At 46.3% G+C, this 17,364-nt stretch overlaps 1 protein-coding gene across 9 annotated transcripts in view; it reads right to left on the bottom strand.

Annotated features, from left to right (window-relative positions):
* Positions 1-1,475: 1,475 nt before the first annotated feature.
* LOC144720214 (trafficking kinesin-binding protein 1-like) overlaps positions 1,476-17,364 on the bottom strand; it is an 88,899-nt gene continuing 73,010 nt past the window's right edge. For 5 of the 9 annotated variants that reach the window (XM_078596790.1, XM_078596733.1, XM_078596750.1 and 2 more), the window contains 11 exons: positions 16,967-17,045; positions 15,046-15,176; positions 14,343-14,417; positions 13,073-13,213; positions 12,248-12,315; positions 11,270-11,560; positions 10,534-10,850; positions 8,549-8,713; positions 7,970-8,071; positions 6,947-7,052; positions 1,476-4,534 (listed from right to left, as the gene is read on the bottom strand). In XM_078596790.1, the coding sequence (XP_078452916.1) occupies positions 3,610-4,534; positions 6,947-7,052; positions 7,970-8,071; positions 8,549-8,713; positions 10,534-10,850; positions 11,270-11,560; positions 12,248-12,315; positions 13,073-13,213; positions 14,343-14,417; positions 15,046-15,176; positions 16,967-17,045 (2,400 nt within the window). In that variant the 3' untranslated portion in view covers positions 1,476-3,609. Of the gene's footprint in view, positions 4,535-6,084; positions 6,171-6,946; positions 7,053-7,969; positions 8,072-8,548; positions 8,714-10,533; positions 10,851-11,269; positions 11,561-12,247; positions 12,316-13,072; positions 13,214-14,342; positions 14,418-15,045; positions 15,177-16,966; positions 17,046-17,364 lie in introns of all 9 variants that reach the window. The other 4 variants (XM_078596742.1, XM_078596761.1, XM_078596807.1 and 1 more) reach the window with 3 other exon arrangements.

Here is a 17,364-nt window from a genome sequence, read left to right as displayed (position 1 = left end):
GTGGTAAGAGGTTATATATGTAAGAAAGGGGGAGGAGCAAGGGGGAGAGGTGGGGATGTGGGGTAGGGGGAAGGCGAGCGCTGCGTGGTGTAGTAGTACCCGGCAGATATGATAGACAACCACTACAAAACAGTTAGGGTTTTACCTCCCTCTCCCCCCTTGCTCCTCCCCCTTTCTTACCTATATAACCTCTTACCATGGCAACTCTCTCTCCCACTTCAGCAAAAACGATTTTTGCTGTGGTTTTCCCACCTGATGACGATTTCTTGTGTTGCAATCGAAACGTCGTGATTTAATTTATTTTAGGTTTTAGTTTGCCACACCTGAGCTGGGCCACACAGCATAGGCCATTTATTGAGCACTGTCAAAGTCAGTATAGTCCTGCTGCGAGAAAACATTGAGGGGGCTCAGCTGGAAGTGTTGGTGCATTCCTCCAATATAGCCCCCCCACCCTCCCAGCCCCTGACTGCCACATTTAGATAAGCCCCTCCCCCTCCCCTGAAACCAGTATTTAAGATCTTGTCCTTTGGATTTCCCTTCACTTGATACAGTAAATTTAGCTGTGACGGTCCCACCTGAAGACGGAGACTTGTGTTGCCCTCGAAACGTCGTGATTTATTATTATTTTATTTTATTATTTTTTACCCACGTGACTTTACCGAAAAAACCTAAGAGTACTTTGGAGGCTGACAAATGGGTTCATGATCCTATCCGTGTAGACATTTAGTACCTCTCAAGTTTCAGCCACCTATAATAATAGGGGTTTCCCCCCTTTTTTGGCAACAAAACTGAAACCTTTTTACGAGGATTCATGTCTGCATTAACCACAATACTTGCAGTCAAGCACCAATTGGGTCGAGGCTCAAAAGAAAGCCGTCCCTTGGTGTGGACCAATCAGTTTCAAGGACAATGCATATATTATCATAGTGTGTTTCTTTTTGCATTTTGACTGCAAGTATTGTGGTTAATGCAGATATGAATCATTGTAAAAAGGTTTCAGTTTTGTTGCCAAAAAAGGGGGAAACCCCTATTATTTTATTTTGGTACTGGCAAAGGAGGTCTAATGATGATTTCAGCCACCTGTTATTAGACCAGGTTCTCAAGTGGTGAGTGGCTGGTCTCAGCCCAGTCACTAACACAAACATACAGTTGGAAGATACAGTATATTCAGAGTAATTCGCTTAATTTAGCCTTCCTCAGTTTCAAGAACTAAAAACAATGTTGTATGATGCACGTGCTGCAAACCACTTTACAGAGCAGAAATAAGCAATGATATAGGGCTGGAAAATTAAGTCTTATTTAGGCAGCACTCTGATGGTAGTTTGTGCTATCTTGCAGGCTAATTCTTAAAAATGAGGCTCATGAATGTCTGAACTAGGATGCAACTGGTGATGCATTTCGAAAATGTGAAGATCAATTGTAAAAAAAGAATCATCACAACAAAAACCGCACAAAGCAACAGCACGCCCTCTCTGCAAGGTTGATACCTTTTATTACGTGGAAAAAAATAATTGATCTTATAAAATAAATACGGCACTTGTTTGTGCCCAATTCAAACATCTCAGAATAAAACCTCACGAGTCGGCAGTAGACTCAGTAAAAACCGGTGACAGCATTGAGATAAATGAAGGTAATAAACTGATGCAAGTGTTCATATACCAAATGGCAACGAGTTATGTTCATGCTGTGTCGATTATCTAAATGATGCATTTATTCCTGAAGGGAAATTGACTCCGCTAACAGGCCTTCAATCGAGACATGAGGGAATCCACAGCAAGGACGTTCGAATATGCATCACCATAAGAGCCTTATTATTAAGCCATGCCTTGTTTCTGATTGCAAAGGAGATCCCAGATTGCTATACAAGTTCTCGCAGAGATGTCCGATGCTATGCTTAGATAGCTGGACTCAGAAGGTTGCGAGTTAAAATCGTAGTTCGGATTTGGCTCCGGCTCCAGCACCAATAAAATAATTCCTTGAGCATCAATAAAAATTTTACCACTTTGTGGGAAGTCAAAAGTGTTCAACCTATCATGAGAACGCCCCCCCACTCTGCAAATATAGAATACCACTGGTTCTGGGGCTGCCAGCAGAGATATCCACTGCTTCATTGTTATCTGGAGCAGGAGGATACTTGGTCTGACATAAAGGGCTCACCGGTGAGCCATTCCTAACTACAGACTGCCAATAAATGTCTCGAGCATTACATGGTTGAGGAGCTCACAAATGATGGGCCTTGTACGTAGCAGCGGTGGTGAGATGTTATCTGATCGCCTAGTATACAGGGGATCGTGGGTTCGATCCCGATGCCAGTATATTTGGAGTTTGCATGCTCTCCCCATGGGTGCGTGGACGTTTCTCCGGGTCCTCTGGTTTTTACCTCCACATTTGACTGCTATACATTTCCACATGATAAGCCACTTCGTTAAGCTATCATTTGTGGCCAGGTTGCTTCTGAAAAAGAGATATATAGCTCAGTGGGTCTTTCCTGTTAAAATAAAAAATATATTAAAAAGCAGCAATCTACAGAATACAAGGCCTAGTGATGAAAATATTGACCAGTATTTCAAAGCAAATTTTACATTAAAATGTCTTTCACCCAGTGAAGGTGACTGCAAGGAGTTAATCGGTGTATTATGGAGGATTTCATCTGAATTATTTCCTTAAGAGCCACCTATCTCAAAACATGAATTATTACAAAGATGAACAAAATTGTTAGGTAAATGGTGTCATCATTGCCACAAATTTCTACCTGCTAAGTCTGTGGTTGTATTCTTGTAAACGTTATTGCCAAATCTCCAACGTAACTGCAAGTGAAAAGGAGAAGCAGTTTGGTGCATTTGCTCTGCTCTGCTTCAAATTATATTTATTATTCTAATTCATACAAAGGCCAGCAGGCCACGTTATGAGAAGTGATCAAAAGGTCCACGGCCAATATTCTATAGCGGTGGTCCTGCAAGCCCACTGATATGAGGCCAGAGACTCGGACAACCCCTAACGCATTCACCTGTATCTTACACCCCTCTCATTCGCTCCTTATATACAAGTTGCACTAATACCCCTGCATAGCTACAAGTACATTACATTCAAGTACTTAAAAATAAAGTATAGCAAGTGCAAATAATACTTATTACTGTTTTGACAATCACCACAGCACGTCCCACCTTACAGTTTTTTTTTTATATATAGACGTTAACACAGCTGTGTTTAAAGACAACCAACCCTGATGTCAGTAGTGGAACGCATTTGGCATCGTCAAAAGGTCACAAGCAGCCAAGGCCGGACACGTACGCATTCGTGATGAGTCATCGTGGTATACAACTTCAGATGAGGTTACTCTTTCAAGAGCGTGCGTGCAACTCAGGAACACACCAAAGAGTGGTTTACAACGGACGTGAAGTGCAATTTCAAAAAGATATGTAAAATACAGTGATGCACAAAACGCACAGCTTACTCGCAACAAAAAAACCCAGCTTCCCCCGACGCCATGTCGCATTACAGTATTATACAGTAGGCACGCACACACAAAAAACACATACATTAGTACATCTTGAAATGTAAATGCGTACGTGTTGTCTCATAATTAAAAATGACCCGCGTGCATCCGGTTTACAGTTCTCCAGTGCTTGGCGCGTCACAAGGATCGCGCTGTTCAAGTGTCTCTCCCACCGCGCTCTGCCGAAATTTTCGTCTCCCCATTCCCACACTGTGGACAGGAGCCATGACCACCAGCGTCGGGGGCTCGCCAACTTCATCGAGGTGTCCTGCTAGCATAGCCATGGATGGCGAGTCCCCGGTGGCACTCTGCGGGGAACCGGGCCCACCCACCGGCGGTTCCAGCATGCACGCTAAACCGCGGGTGTTGTCGTGCCCCCGCGCATCGAGCCCGGGGAATGCCGGCTCCTCCTCCTCATCGTCCGTCCCAAGTACAAAACTGGGCCTCGCTTCACAGGCGCTGTCGCCCAAACCCGCTGAGCGCTGACCATTTCCGCTGCACTCCCCACTAGCGCTGGGCAGCACCTGGTAGAGCGGCGAGGTGGAAGAGCCACTGCTGCTGCTAAGCACGGGGCTGAATCCCATCCTCATGAGTCGCTCCACCAGAGTGGAACTAGGGGGGCTGAGCTCTGGCTTCTTTCTCCGCCTGTTCTCACTCGTTCGCCTTCGGTGGCCCATCATCTCCTTGAGCATAGAGGTGGCCGGCTTGGAAGCCAGGAAGATCTCGATTTGCTTCCCCAGGGCTGGGAAGGGAATGGGGGAGAGCGGGTAAATTGGCGAGCGGCTGAATTTCGCGTTAACGGGAGTGGATGGCACGGCCAGGCTGCACGGCCTGCCGACGGCCGGGCAAGACTGGGTCATGGGCGGGTGGGCCGAGATGCCCCTCTCGCACAGGAGGTGCGCCAGTCCCAACGCCACGCTGCAGGTTTTCGTTGACTCCCGAGCATTGGTGAAGGACTCAATGAAGCTGGGCTGGCGAGTGGGACACGGGGAGGAGATGGCGGTGTCCGAAGAGCACGTGGTGGATATGCCGCAGAAGCTGGAGTTAAGAAACACACAGGACATGTCAGAGGAGTGCACACGCCACACTCGTTTGACAGGAGAGGGTTAATCGATAAAGCCATCACCGTGGATCACGAAGCCACCACCCTGGATTACTTTGTTGTTTAGGGGTTGTAGAGTCAGTTCACCACCCAGCCTGTGATGTTGGAAGGACAACACTACATTGCGAGCAGCATTCCCTAACGAGTGTGACTTGATAGCTCCAAATGACATGCAAATCTCAACGAGCCAATCTCAATGAGTACTGACTATGCCAACTTTTTTTTCTCATTCCCAGCCACAACCATCATGCTACACCACAACATGAATAATGTTTGGCCCAATCATAAGTGCCTAGGTTCTGGAATGCTGCTCGATTTTTCCTGGGGTCTGCAAATTGCAGCCAGACTGGGAGGGAGGCAGTCAGAATGTCAAGGGGTAGCCAAGACTCAAGCCTGCACTCCACGGAGCAGAGGTTCCTGGCAACACAAACCGCCGATGGGATTACAGCGAGCATCAGGAAACACTCGTTGTAGCCATGTTAGTGGAGAGGGTAGTTTGGGATGATCGAACGAATGGGGTTAGTCACAAGTCTGCGTGTGAGATTTGCTGTTGCAGGGAGGCAGTCAATACTCTGGCATGCCGGTCGCTCAGCAGACTGCAGAAAAATCAGGCAAAACAAAGCTTCTGATTTCAGACGATTAAACATTGTAAGTTCGTAAGGGGGTATAGCAGTGGATTTGGGGGTGCTCGTGTCGATTCAGATAATTGCTGTGAGCAATGGCATATACATAAGTGGAGAGAGCGAGTCAAAAGTCAAGTGAGTCCTAGCCAAAATTAACAATGGGGCCAATCATCTCTAATAGCGGCCCTGAACCAGTGTTTGAAATTCCACATTTCCATTGTGGGGGGTTAGCCTTTTTTGGGAAAACACTGTTTTCTTCCCAAAAAGGTTGTACTTATTTTATCAACACCTGAGGGATGATAGCTTCATTGATCCCTGACCAGCAATTTCAGTATTTCCAATTGTAAGTTGAGTGCTCTAACCAGTGCCACTCAACAAGATGTCAGGGTAAGTTACCAATCACACCAAATGACCTGGGGTTACACTTGAGTGTCTGCCTGCCCTCTGCTTAAGGACCTTTGAATATGCCAATGCTCATGAGCCCTGCGGGACATTTTAAATAGATTTGTTGGGATTACAATTCGTGATCCTCGACACAATTGAAATAATGTTCACGAACACGCAGGCACCACATTTCCACATACACATTCCTCATACAAGCAGTCTTATCTACGGCTGGGCTTGCATAAGGTCTTTGTGAGTTTGCATTATGAGCAGTTAGTTGTCATATCTTTTTAACAGTCCTGCATGGTATAAATCATGTTTACCTCATAAGACAACTGTACAGCAGCTTGTAGGGAGTTTTTTTGTTTTGGCCATGTTGCTAAAGTTCATATCCAAGGCTTTGAACAGACGCAAATTCAAGCAGAGCAGCAGCATCACGCAAGACCTCATGCACGCCACAGCATGCTGCGGATCCTTACTCTCTGCAGACCCAGCCTAATCTTCTATTAGCAACTCTGTCTGGGGCTGTGTTGATTTCTCCTCACCGCAGGCCCCATCATCACACCTGCGCACAGTTACGCACACCGCAGCGCGTTTGAAATTCACGTCTCACAGTCCACCACAAGTTTACAATTGTTTTTATGGAAGTTTGTTCTTTTCTTTTCTTATTCCGGAGGAAATCAGCACATGGAAACTCCACCTGCATCAAGCATCACAAAAATTGTTAATATTTTATTTGTTGATGTTTTGCCTATTTCTACAGGATCTGGCCAGGGCTCGGAAAGAGCACTGGTTGTGAAATGTTGACTTCCACAAAGCAGTATGATCGGCAGAGTTAAAATACAATCAAGATTTGACCTTTAACACTAATCAATTTAAGGTTAACGTGATTACAAACTCAAAACGAGCATGGGGTGGCACCAAACTACATTTAACAACCCTGAGTCAGTCGTGGAAATTCCACGTTTCTATAGTGGGGGCCAGTCTCTTCATAGGGCAACCACCATCTTCACATGATTAACAGGAACCAAATATCCACGTATGAGATTGAATTTCTTGCAAATGAAATGCATCAGTGTCCTCCAGTGTATTTAAACCCACAAATACCATTAAAACCCAACACATGCAAAACGTTCAACAGTGCTCACCTTCTAGCTTGCTCGCTACGTTCAGCATACTGAATGCAGCGTACAACATCCTTGCGGTTTAGCAGGGCTAAATAAATACGAGCCAACAGCTCCGTCACCATGAATATGTCACCATGAGCTCATGGGACCCTTGATGGTGAGTGTGGCAGCAGTGTGAATGGTGGTGCTGACCGTGGTGGTTTATGGCACTGACCTGGGCAGTGTGCCGGGGGCTGGCTCGTCAGACGGGTGCATGATGCGGCACGTGGTGTAAGTGCACGTGAAGTTGGTCTGTACCAAACACTTGCCCGGGTAGTGAACTGTAGAGTGAGCAAACATATGCAGGAAAGGCATAATTGAAACGTTAGTACATGAAAATAAAACCAATAAAAGTTCAATTGTTTCTCTACTCCTGTTCACATCAATATGGAGAGGGATGTGGTCATCTCCATTCGTGACACCTACTGTGCTTGTGGTGGAAATTCCACATTCCCAAGGCCGCAGATAGTCTATCTACCTAAGAACCGTTGATGACTTCCCACAAAGTGAAAACAAGATTTGTTATTCAACTCAGTCATCCCAGTAATTACACCTTCCCAATGTTAACGTTTCGAAGTTTATCACAATTCTCACATTCAAGACGCAGAAAAAAAAACCCATAAATTGAGCAATGGTAAAGAACTAAAAACACAATTAAATCATTTTTCACGGCCTAAAATAAAACTAAACTAAAACTTTTTATTTTACTAGGTAAGGCCCACTGAGCTATATAGCTCTTTTTAAGTAGTGACCGAGCCACAAATGGTAGCTGAACAAAGTGGCTTATCATGTGGAAATGTATATCAGCCAAATACTCTAAGCGCAGGTTTCTAAATGTGGAGGGAAAAACCGGAGGACCTGGAGAAAAATCCACGCGACCACAGGGAAAACATGCAAACTCCAAATATACAGGTGTCAGGGTCAGGATCGAACGCATGACCTACTGTATACCAAGCGAGGTAGTTAACATCTTGCCACCGTGGCAAATAAAACATGTATGTACATCAACCAAAAACCATCACTCCAGACCAAAATTCTACATTTCTATGGTTATAGACAATAGCCTAAGTCTCATAATAAACAGATACGGCGTTTTAAACGGTAATAAATAGAGGCACAAGGACTTTAGTTTGAGAGCCGTCAGCAAGGATAGAGGTGAGGCCCGGGAGCAGGGAGCCTTGTGGAATGAGATGTATACCTGAGCTACCATCCTCTGTCTCTGCAGCACAGTTGTGCATGGAGTCAGGGTGACCACTAGCAGCTTCTGCCCTCTGTGCATCTCCGAGACCTGGCTTTCCATCTGTGTGTGAGTGTGTGGGTGGGTGTTTAGGTTGACAAGGAAGTGAGTGAGTGAGTAAGCAAATGAATGAGTTTGTGGTTGGGTGAGTTGGTGAGTTACACATGTAAAAAAAAGCAAAAACAAAATGAAGACCATTTACATGCACACACGCACACAATAACAAAAGTATGTGGGGTGTCACAAAAAATGAGGGGCTCTACTGGAACCAGCTAAGGGACACCATGTGCAAGGGCTACAGAAGAGGTGAACAACAGTTTTTTTGGCAATAGGTAAATTCCCGACGGGCGCAGTCATAAAACGAAAGGGTGGAAATCATCTTGGACCATGGCTATAAATCAGTATGGGCGGCCATTAATGCCATTGTGCTATGATAAGGGCCAGCCTATCCATAGGATGACCAATCCTGAATTCCTGCAATGTGGTGCTCATCCTATTGGCCCTGAGGTGGTGGGGAGGGGCAGGAGGCAAAGCAGGGACCTGGTTCGTCCTCCTCATAGTCGGTGATGCGGAACACAGCCGAACTGCTGGGGTGGACTAGCTCCAGTAGCTGGGAGTCTTTGACGATGACGCCCGGGCGAGTGTCCAGTATCCCGCCCAGGTGTGGCCGCGCCAGCTGCTGCCAATGCTGCAGCGTTGCTGATCCTGCAGTCACCACCAATGGCACACAAAGACAAAGATCCCACATGTAACCTTTAACAAACGGATGGGGCAAGTGATGTTCACGAGTAGGATCTACAAAGGCCGGCATAACACGCGAGGGAGTGGGTGGCCAACACCACGTCCAGCCACCTTTGTCTCCCCAGTGCTGATGTTTAAACACTGCATCAGGTACTAGTTTAAGGATAAGCAGACCTAGAGGAGGCCCAGGACCGGTACAGATATGTCATTGATGTTGGTTGTGAGTGGGAACCAAACTTGGGTCGCCGAGTTCGTAGAGCGGTGTGCTAACCACTACACTACCACTCCCCACTACGCTACTACTCCCCAATACAAAACACACCTACATGTGCACTCAGATACATACCACCATAATAAACATGTTAAGCATCAATGGACGTCGCTATTCTGAACAAGAAACATAATATAAACATCACAATTTGCCCTGCCCAAAGTTTTACTACTTAATAGCAATGGCTACAATGAACAAGAGGGGTAAACTCAAATATTTACAAGAACGTAACCGAAGCCAAAGACTTGCATTACATTTCCCAGAGGCAATTGTCCCTACATATAATACGATACCAATGGGTACAATAAAAAACGCCATGCTTTTAAAATTTTAAACAAATAAGGATAATGTTTCACGTGCCAACTGCACCTAAAACATCACCCGCACACCGCACCTTACACAAATAGGACCGTGGTTATTTTAGGTGTAGCCCAGGTGGGTGAAGGCACGCTGGGGGGAATGGGGCAGTGAGGTGTAAGTAAGCACTACAAATGTCCAACGGTAGAAGGGGGATTATATATATATATATATATTTATTTTATAAATCTCACATTGTTTAAAAACTCTGCATAAATGACCGGTGTGAAAAAGTTTGGATAATAGGAGGCCTGCAACTTTTGGCTGATGGAAAGTGATTGGTGCAAGCTGGGCTGGCGTGAAAGGCATGGCTCTGTGCTACAAGTGCTTATTGAGTTTTGAAATCACCTTAACAATTGCCAAACCTGAGCCAGATACCGATCCTGTCACATCACAACCTGCCCTTCCCCAAAGTAATTTCATGGGGAAGAGTGTTTACATGTGTGTGTGTGGAGAGTGGGACCGCCTACTGCGCTACCATCGTGACCACAATGTGCATCATCATCATAAGTGGTAGTATGTATCGAATTGGCATCATGCAAGTAGAGGAAGCAAACAGTGCACCACCTTGAGCCAGAGAACATAAGCTAAAGATGCCATCACATCTAAAGTTAATTGAGTTTTTAATCTTAATCCACACCAATGACAGTGGCTTTTGCATGCCACTCACTAAAAACTGCATCCCTACAGCTCATATATACAAGAGAAACTTGACATTCTTAATCAACTGGTACTGTGGATAATTCAGATTTCTGAAAAGACTGGAAGGGCTCATGTCAGATATAAAGGTAATCCTGCCCCCTGCTGGCCACTCTTAGAAAGGCACTTACAGTGGCAGATATACAAACAAGTTGAATGTCCCACGTGCCCAAGCGGGGGGGGGAAATAACAAGTTTTTATAACAGTTTTTTTGCGCAGTTATTGTTAAACGAATCAATGAACACGAGTGCAACCTCAAACATTTGCTCAAGAACCCGATTTAATCACAGGTGGCTAAAACCCCGATTTGAATTTTAAAATGTAGGGCCTCAACGGTGCCAGTTCACTTCCCCAACACAGAATTTAGAGTACAAGCGACATGATCCACCTAACTCGGCCAACTCCAGTACAGAGGACTCTTTGACTGTGACTCGATCCTTTTGAACGCAGCACGAACCTTCGAGGGGCTTGACGATCTGCAACTTCTCAGGCAGGTAAGAGCGGAAGGCGAGAGACATTGAGGAGTGCGAGTCCTCAGAGGACGATCCACCGGGCGTTCGCTCGCCATCCGACAGGCAACCCTCGCTGCCCGGTGGCGTGGCCGGCCGACTGGGCTGGCCGCTCGCAAGCCCTGACAACTGCTGCTCCCACTCCTCCTCCATGAAGCGCCTCTCACCTAAGTGAGCCTCGCGCCGCAGCGACAGCCGGCGCAGCGCGGCCTCCAGGTCGTGTGAACCGGGAGTGCCAGGCTGGCCCGGGCGCTTCTCATCGCTGCTGAAGGGGATAGCGCGAAGAGGTCAGGTGGTTTGGGTGAGAAGAGGTATGGTATTGGGCAATGATAGGTTTCAGGGAAGCAAGGCAGAGAAATGAGATAGAGGGTCAGAGTGAAGGCAGGGCTGCCCAGAGGTTCCTGAAAGCGCAGAGCTAGAGGCCCAGGGCAGAATGAGACGTGGGGGCCCCCCCTTATTTGTTTGAAACGAATAAATAGGCCCATTGTGGGGCCCTTCTTTGTGTGAGGCCCAGGAAAAAATTACCCTTTTAGAAAAATACTTGTGATGCGAATATGTCTAACAGACTCAGGGCATGTTACAAATAATCAACAACTCGCAGCACTAAAATCCGACTACTCACAGCACTAGTATCTGACCACTCACAGCACGAATATCCAACAACACTAATATTTGACGACTCACGTGTGCACTGGTCCAAACTCGGTGGTATCGATGAGGCCGTGCGAGCGCAATTCGGGGGACACGCTCGTCCCGTCCGTCATGAGGAGGCCGGAGCGTGGCGACCCGGCGGCACTCTGCCTCCTGGAGGCGCGGGGCGAGCTCATGGCGCTGGCCAGGCGCGACGACACCACCGAACCCTGATTCGAGCCCGGGATGGGCAGCGGCGAGAGGCAGGAGGAGATGGACGCGCGCTTCGACGCCGTCGCCTGATTCGCCGTGCGCACCGTCTCAAACACTCGCCGCTGGTAGGCCCTGCCGACACACGCGCCAGCGGCAGTCACTCACGCGTCGCGCCGCAAGGAGATGGACGACGCCAATAGCAATAGGGTCGGGGCAAAAGATCACATTGTATCCTGCTCAGATGAGGGAGAGTGGGGCAGTGCTCATCTAGTGGTTGGATATGCTATATTCCTATGGTAGAGACAGTCACTGTAAAATAATCACCGTGGACTTGCCAAAAAAGGTAATTCTTTTATTAATGAATTAGAAAAAAATTAACGATTAGGAATTATGAATGAAGAGAAATGGGCATTGCTCTAATACTCATTTTATCAGAGAAACCTGTTCTTTGTTTATCTTCGTGTTTTTATGTGTGCGAGTGTGTTACATACATATGTGTGCGCTCAAGCGGTGATAAAGTGGCTCGTATAATTTATAACGCAACTGGTTACCGGAATTTGATTCTGTAAGGAAATAAACCTTCCCTGGGCTTCTTCTGAGCCAACCCAGCCTAAACAATTCCTTGGTGTGGTCTATAAATGTCAGCGGCCAGGTGTGGCATTGGCCGCATCACACCACCTCCTTATTTATTGGTTCTGCCTTAACACATGCTCACTAAGAGCGTTTGCCCCCAGAGCTAATGGAACTGAACTTGAGATATGCGTCTGTGTGTGCGTTGGCCTGTTTGTCACAGTGGTAATGGCAGTAAGAATGCAGTACTTGGGCACGCCATCCTCCAGCTTCAACGTCTTCCTCATAGTGCCCTCAATCTCAGCCGCTAGCGAGTCCTAAAGGGGGAAGCACGGCCATGGGAGGGGGGGACAGAGCAAAGTTCGCTCAACACGGCTACATTCACGCCAGGGCGTAATCTCAACAACGACAAAGCCGCCATGCCAAGAGGCCAGCCAGCTTAAGCCACTAGCAGGGGCGGTTTCTTCATTAGGGCGATTGGGCGACGCACCACCAATGTCATTCAACCACAGAGTCACGCTAGCCGTCACTGTCAGCCTCTGGATATAGTCCAATCAGCGTCATGTCACGTTCTGTAGAGTACCGCCTCTTTTTGGGCGATTTCACTACGGCTGAGAATCGCCCCGAGTTGCCCCATAGACTTACATTCAAAGATGTTTTTTTTCGAACGGGGGCGCTGCAATGCATTCTCTATGGCTTCCGGGAGGGCATGCACTAACGTGCTTACGTCATCATACGTGCTAACGTCATCATACGTAAGCACGTTTCATCCAACAATATAATTTATCGCCACCTAGTGGAATCTTTAATAAAATAAACTTGAGTGGTTTGTTTTAATAGTGAGTATATAAACAAACAAGATGTATTGTAAGAGTCACTTTATTTTTCATTAATATTAAAGAAGTGAAGTTGCCTTTACATGCTTAAGCTGTTAATTTATTCATTGCATGGGTGGACCTTATCCTTATCAATCATCCAGACATTTGCCGCCCCTGAGAGATTTTGCAGGAGCCGCCACTGGCCACTAGGCATTCTCAAGCCGCTCGGCCAAGCTGACCAGCTGCTAGCGCTCACCATGGGGAAGTGCGTGTGTGAGTGCAGCCAGCGTTGCGCATTGGTGGAGGGCGCCGTCTGATTGCGCAGATTCTTGGCGTCCTCCTGGGCCTCGTGCAGCATCTCAGTGCACTCCACCAGCTTGATCTGCAGCTCGCCAAGCTAACAATGCAATGCACAAACATACACAACATCTAACATAGGCTTATGGAACAAAGCGGGCTTATGGAACAAAGCGAGCTCATTTCTATTTGAGTGAAGGTCCATGACACATGGTTCAGTGAATGTGAGATTCCGTAAATTGGAAACTGCTCAAATCAAATTCCGAAAAGGTAAAAATGTCTCCCCGCTCAAATGTGTCTTGGGTAGTGCTCAGCTTTGTTTACACTCCTAGGCCACTGTTGGAAATTCCACATTCCCAATGTATCCATAGACCTACCACTTATGACGTTTCACAAAGTGGTACTCAAATGATCAACTTCAGCGGAATGATGGGCTGAGCCAACCTCAGACCGTGAAGTGAACTCGCCAACCTTCCAATCGCGTTGAGCAATTGAGCAGCCAGTGAATTACATAACTCGATACAAGTGTTTACAGAAGCCTTATAAAACCAAATAATAATCTCTTGAAAATCACTACAAATCCCACTTGTGTTATCAAGCATGCATGCTTAAACGAACAGACAACCACAATCTCACTCTGCCAAATGCCTAAGGAAATGCTCAACGTCATTGAGAGTAGGTAAAAAAAAGTTAATAAATCAAAATGCTGATAAACCAAGCCTGGCAGATGAATGGGTGGGTGAGGGGGCTCGTGATGGCTATGTCAGAGGTAGCCGGGAAGCTCAAGAGGCTAATACCGTGTCAGAACACTTCATTTGGGCCACCCATGACTGAAACCAGGGTATAGGGAGTATATGGTCTTAGAAAATGTTACAATAATTACATGAAAACCCCCATCACTTATTTTGTAATATTTCATCTGAGCACGAAGTAAAGTTCAAATTCATTTCCAAGTGACGACCACTCATTGTACAGCATAAAAGAGTGTATTATCTACTGTGGATAAAAGACCTATTGGATTGTGATGTCATCTTCCAGGTACCACTCTCTGACATAAGGTGATTAACTGCTTGGATTTGAAGCTTTCGTGACTGCAAGGATTCATACTCTTAGGTTTTTTCAGTAAAGTCACGAGACTTTACCGAAAAAAACTAAGAGTATGATTAACTGCTTGTGCGAGAGTTCCTGATGAAAGTTCAGGTGATTTTGTTTTTGATGAGGACCCTTACCTCAGCCGTGAGCTGTCGTTGGGCATCCTTGGCAGCAGAGAGGTGCTGAGTGAGTTCCTCGTTGTCAGCTGTGTACTGCGGGAACACGCAGAGATCCAGGCACTCACCCTGGGTACTTAGACGTGTATCACATGACGCAGCCTCCACTGCAGTTGAAGAGCAGAGCACAACTCGCAATTGGACGTGTAAGAGTTAAAATCTCGGTCAGGGATCAAGTGCATTAATCATTCAACCAGGAACTGTACAGTTCCACCCCATCTCAAACCTCCCTTTCCTTTACAAAGTGCTAGAAAGGGTCATCTCCTCGTATTCATTTCAATCTTCTTCTTCCACGTGTTTTTCCCACTCATGTGGGATCCGCTGTCCTTGCCAACCTTTTCCATGCTGCCCTGTCCTGTGCCATCTCTCTTTCCGCTCCTCAGGCCACCATGTTCATTTAAATGCATCCCCCCAGCAATCTGTGCTCTAGATTCCCTGTCTGCACAATTCTAGTGCAGACTCTTCGTTGCCAATGACTGACCGCCTTATCTCCAAAGGATATATGTGGTGTACAAATCCCTCCCTGTTCGGCGCGTTGAATACATTCCACTGTTTTGTACAACATTGAGATGCATTTGCTACATGCATTTGCTACATAAATCAAAAAGAATCCCCACGTTTTTTTCGCCTGGAAAGTCCCCTATAATCCAGACAAGTTGCTCACCGTTTTGACCTTCTTCTGCAGGTCCACAATCTGGGACAGCAAATGCGTAATCTCCTCTTGCTGCCGCGACGCGTCCTCGCTCCTCCTCGCCAGCTCCTCTGTCAGGGTCAGCACCTGGGAGTTGGACTCCCCTGCACGCACGTGGACACGAGCACAGATATTATCTTTTATTATACTTGATTACCCAGGGAAGCCTCACTGAGTCTCAAGACTCTTTCTCAGGAGAGTCTTGCTAAGTTGTCGCAGTAGGGGGCAATGTTACTGTGTGTAATCCCAACTGAGTAATGTGTCGGTAATATTACAGCATTGGTATATTTGGCCTAGACCAGTAACATTGTATGGGGGTTATTTTAACTATGGGAGGAAACCCATGCAGAACCAGGGAAAAATATACAAACGCCACATAATAAATAACCGGAGTAAAAAATCAAACCCAGGCCCTTATTGCTGTGAAATACAAGTATTATCAATGTGCCACCCTGCCTGAAACACAGGTAGAAACACATGCAATAACACAGGTGGACCTGTACCGGTATTCAGAGACAATCAAAGACACACATTCAGAGAATGCAGAAGCAGACTTGTGCCTTAACGTGTACAGGCATAGACATGTGTAGACACACAGATGCAAGCAGACACACCCACCCAAGGTAATCCAGTTAAAATACACATGCGAAGACATGCATAAATATAAAAATACAACGAAGAGAAACATGCAGACACAAGCGCAAAATATACAATCACAACACAGGGAGTACACTGAGAGACAAGCGACATTTAAAAACATGCACACACGTCCAGGCATGCTGCGGTTAACACGACTGTGCATCGCATGGATTGGTCAAATTTGCAGGATCTCGGAATTCAACAGATGTATGTGCGTGTGCAATCCGACACATTGCACTGGTTTTTCAAAGAGATTTGGGATGTTCACTCAAACGCTCACATTCAAAATCTGTATGAGTGGTGCACGTCAGTGTTATTTGCTATACATCCAGCAAAGTAGCCAAAGTTATTTTGAGCTGGGTGTGTGAAAAATGCTAAAGGGACGACGCCCATTCACGCAATAAGCATTCAGTGAACGAGGCTGCGGCAATATTAATATAGCTGCCACCATTACCTTAGAGTAAACTAAACACATCTCATTAACTCAATCCAGGCAAAATGTGTTTTTTTCAGAGAGCACAATGATCTTTTTAAGCGGTTCAGCAATGTCACTGCCAAACACATGAACAATTTCCAATGCTCAAAAACATAAATTCAGCCAGTATGGCTTACTTTTATGCTTATTATCAGCTAACACCGGCCATAACCATGAGCCGATGTGCACCATTGTTCTCTTTTAGCCCCGCTCCCGAGGACCATCAAGGCCATCCCCCTGGCTACCACATTCAGACAATCCCCGCCCCCTCCCCCCCCTTAACTTGTATTTAAGGGCTTGTCCCTTGGAGTTTTCCTCACTTAATACAGTAATTTCAGCTGTGATGGTCCCACCTGATGACGGAGACTTGTGTTGCCTCCGAAACGTCGTGATTTATTATATATTTTCTATTATTATTTCTATTTATTATTATTAATTTTATTTTTTACCTACGCGACTTTACCGAAAAAAACCTAAGAGTATAAGTTCAGCCAATGGTAGCCAGAGGGCAGACGGATGGTTACAGTTTTGCGGATTATCCTTATACTTCCATGGTTGATAAAAAATATTATCACTGTGTGTTAATAAACAAAGGTCATACTATGGAAAGACTGGCCCTCATCATGGCACAGGGCTGTCAAGCACTTGTTTGGGCAGAAAGAAGCTGTGACTTTCACTTGTAACATATGAGTGAACATGGTACGCTCAAGTAAATCTAGGCCATACACCGACACCTACACATATGCCCGCCCACCCGTCCATGTGCTCGTTGTTACGTACGTAGCTCTCGGACACAGTCGTTCACCAGCTGGTCCTCCTTCTCCTCGTAGTCAATTGTCTCATTCTGCAGTTGAGATGCCTGGAAAACACACGGGCAGACACCTCACTGTGAAGCCCTGGAACACGGTGCAACATTCACGGTCAAGACACAAGGCCTTCAGAGTCAACGCCCGAGGCGTATTACAGCTCGCTATCCTTTCCTTCCATTCGCACAGATCCCACAACCGTTCTGCAGAATTCAAATCTGTAAATGACTAGAAAATCCATCGTAATAGACGGTGCGCGTTTTGGCGGGTGTGTCGTTGAAACCGACTGTGGTACAGTTGACATCTTCGACTTCCAAAGTCCGGATATGGGGGTCTGTATCGGTGAGCGTGGGGGGGGTAGCGGGGGCATGT

Source organism: Lampetra planeri, chromosome 1, assembly GCF_965212315.1.
Source record: "Lampetra planeri chromosome 1, kcLamPlan1.2.h2, whole genome shotgun sequence".
NCBI lineage: Eukaryota > Metazoa > Chordata > Hyperoartia > Petromyzontiformes > Petromyzontidae > Lampetra > Lampetra planeri.
This window is presented reverse-complemented; position numbering and strand designations above follow the sequence as displayed.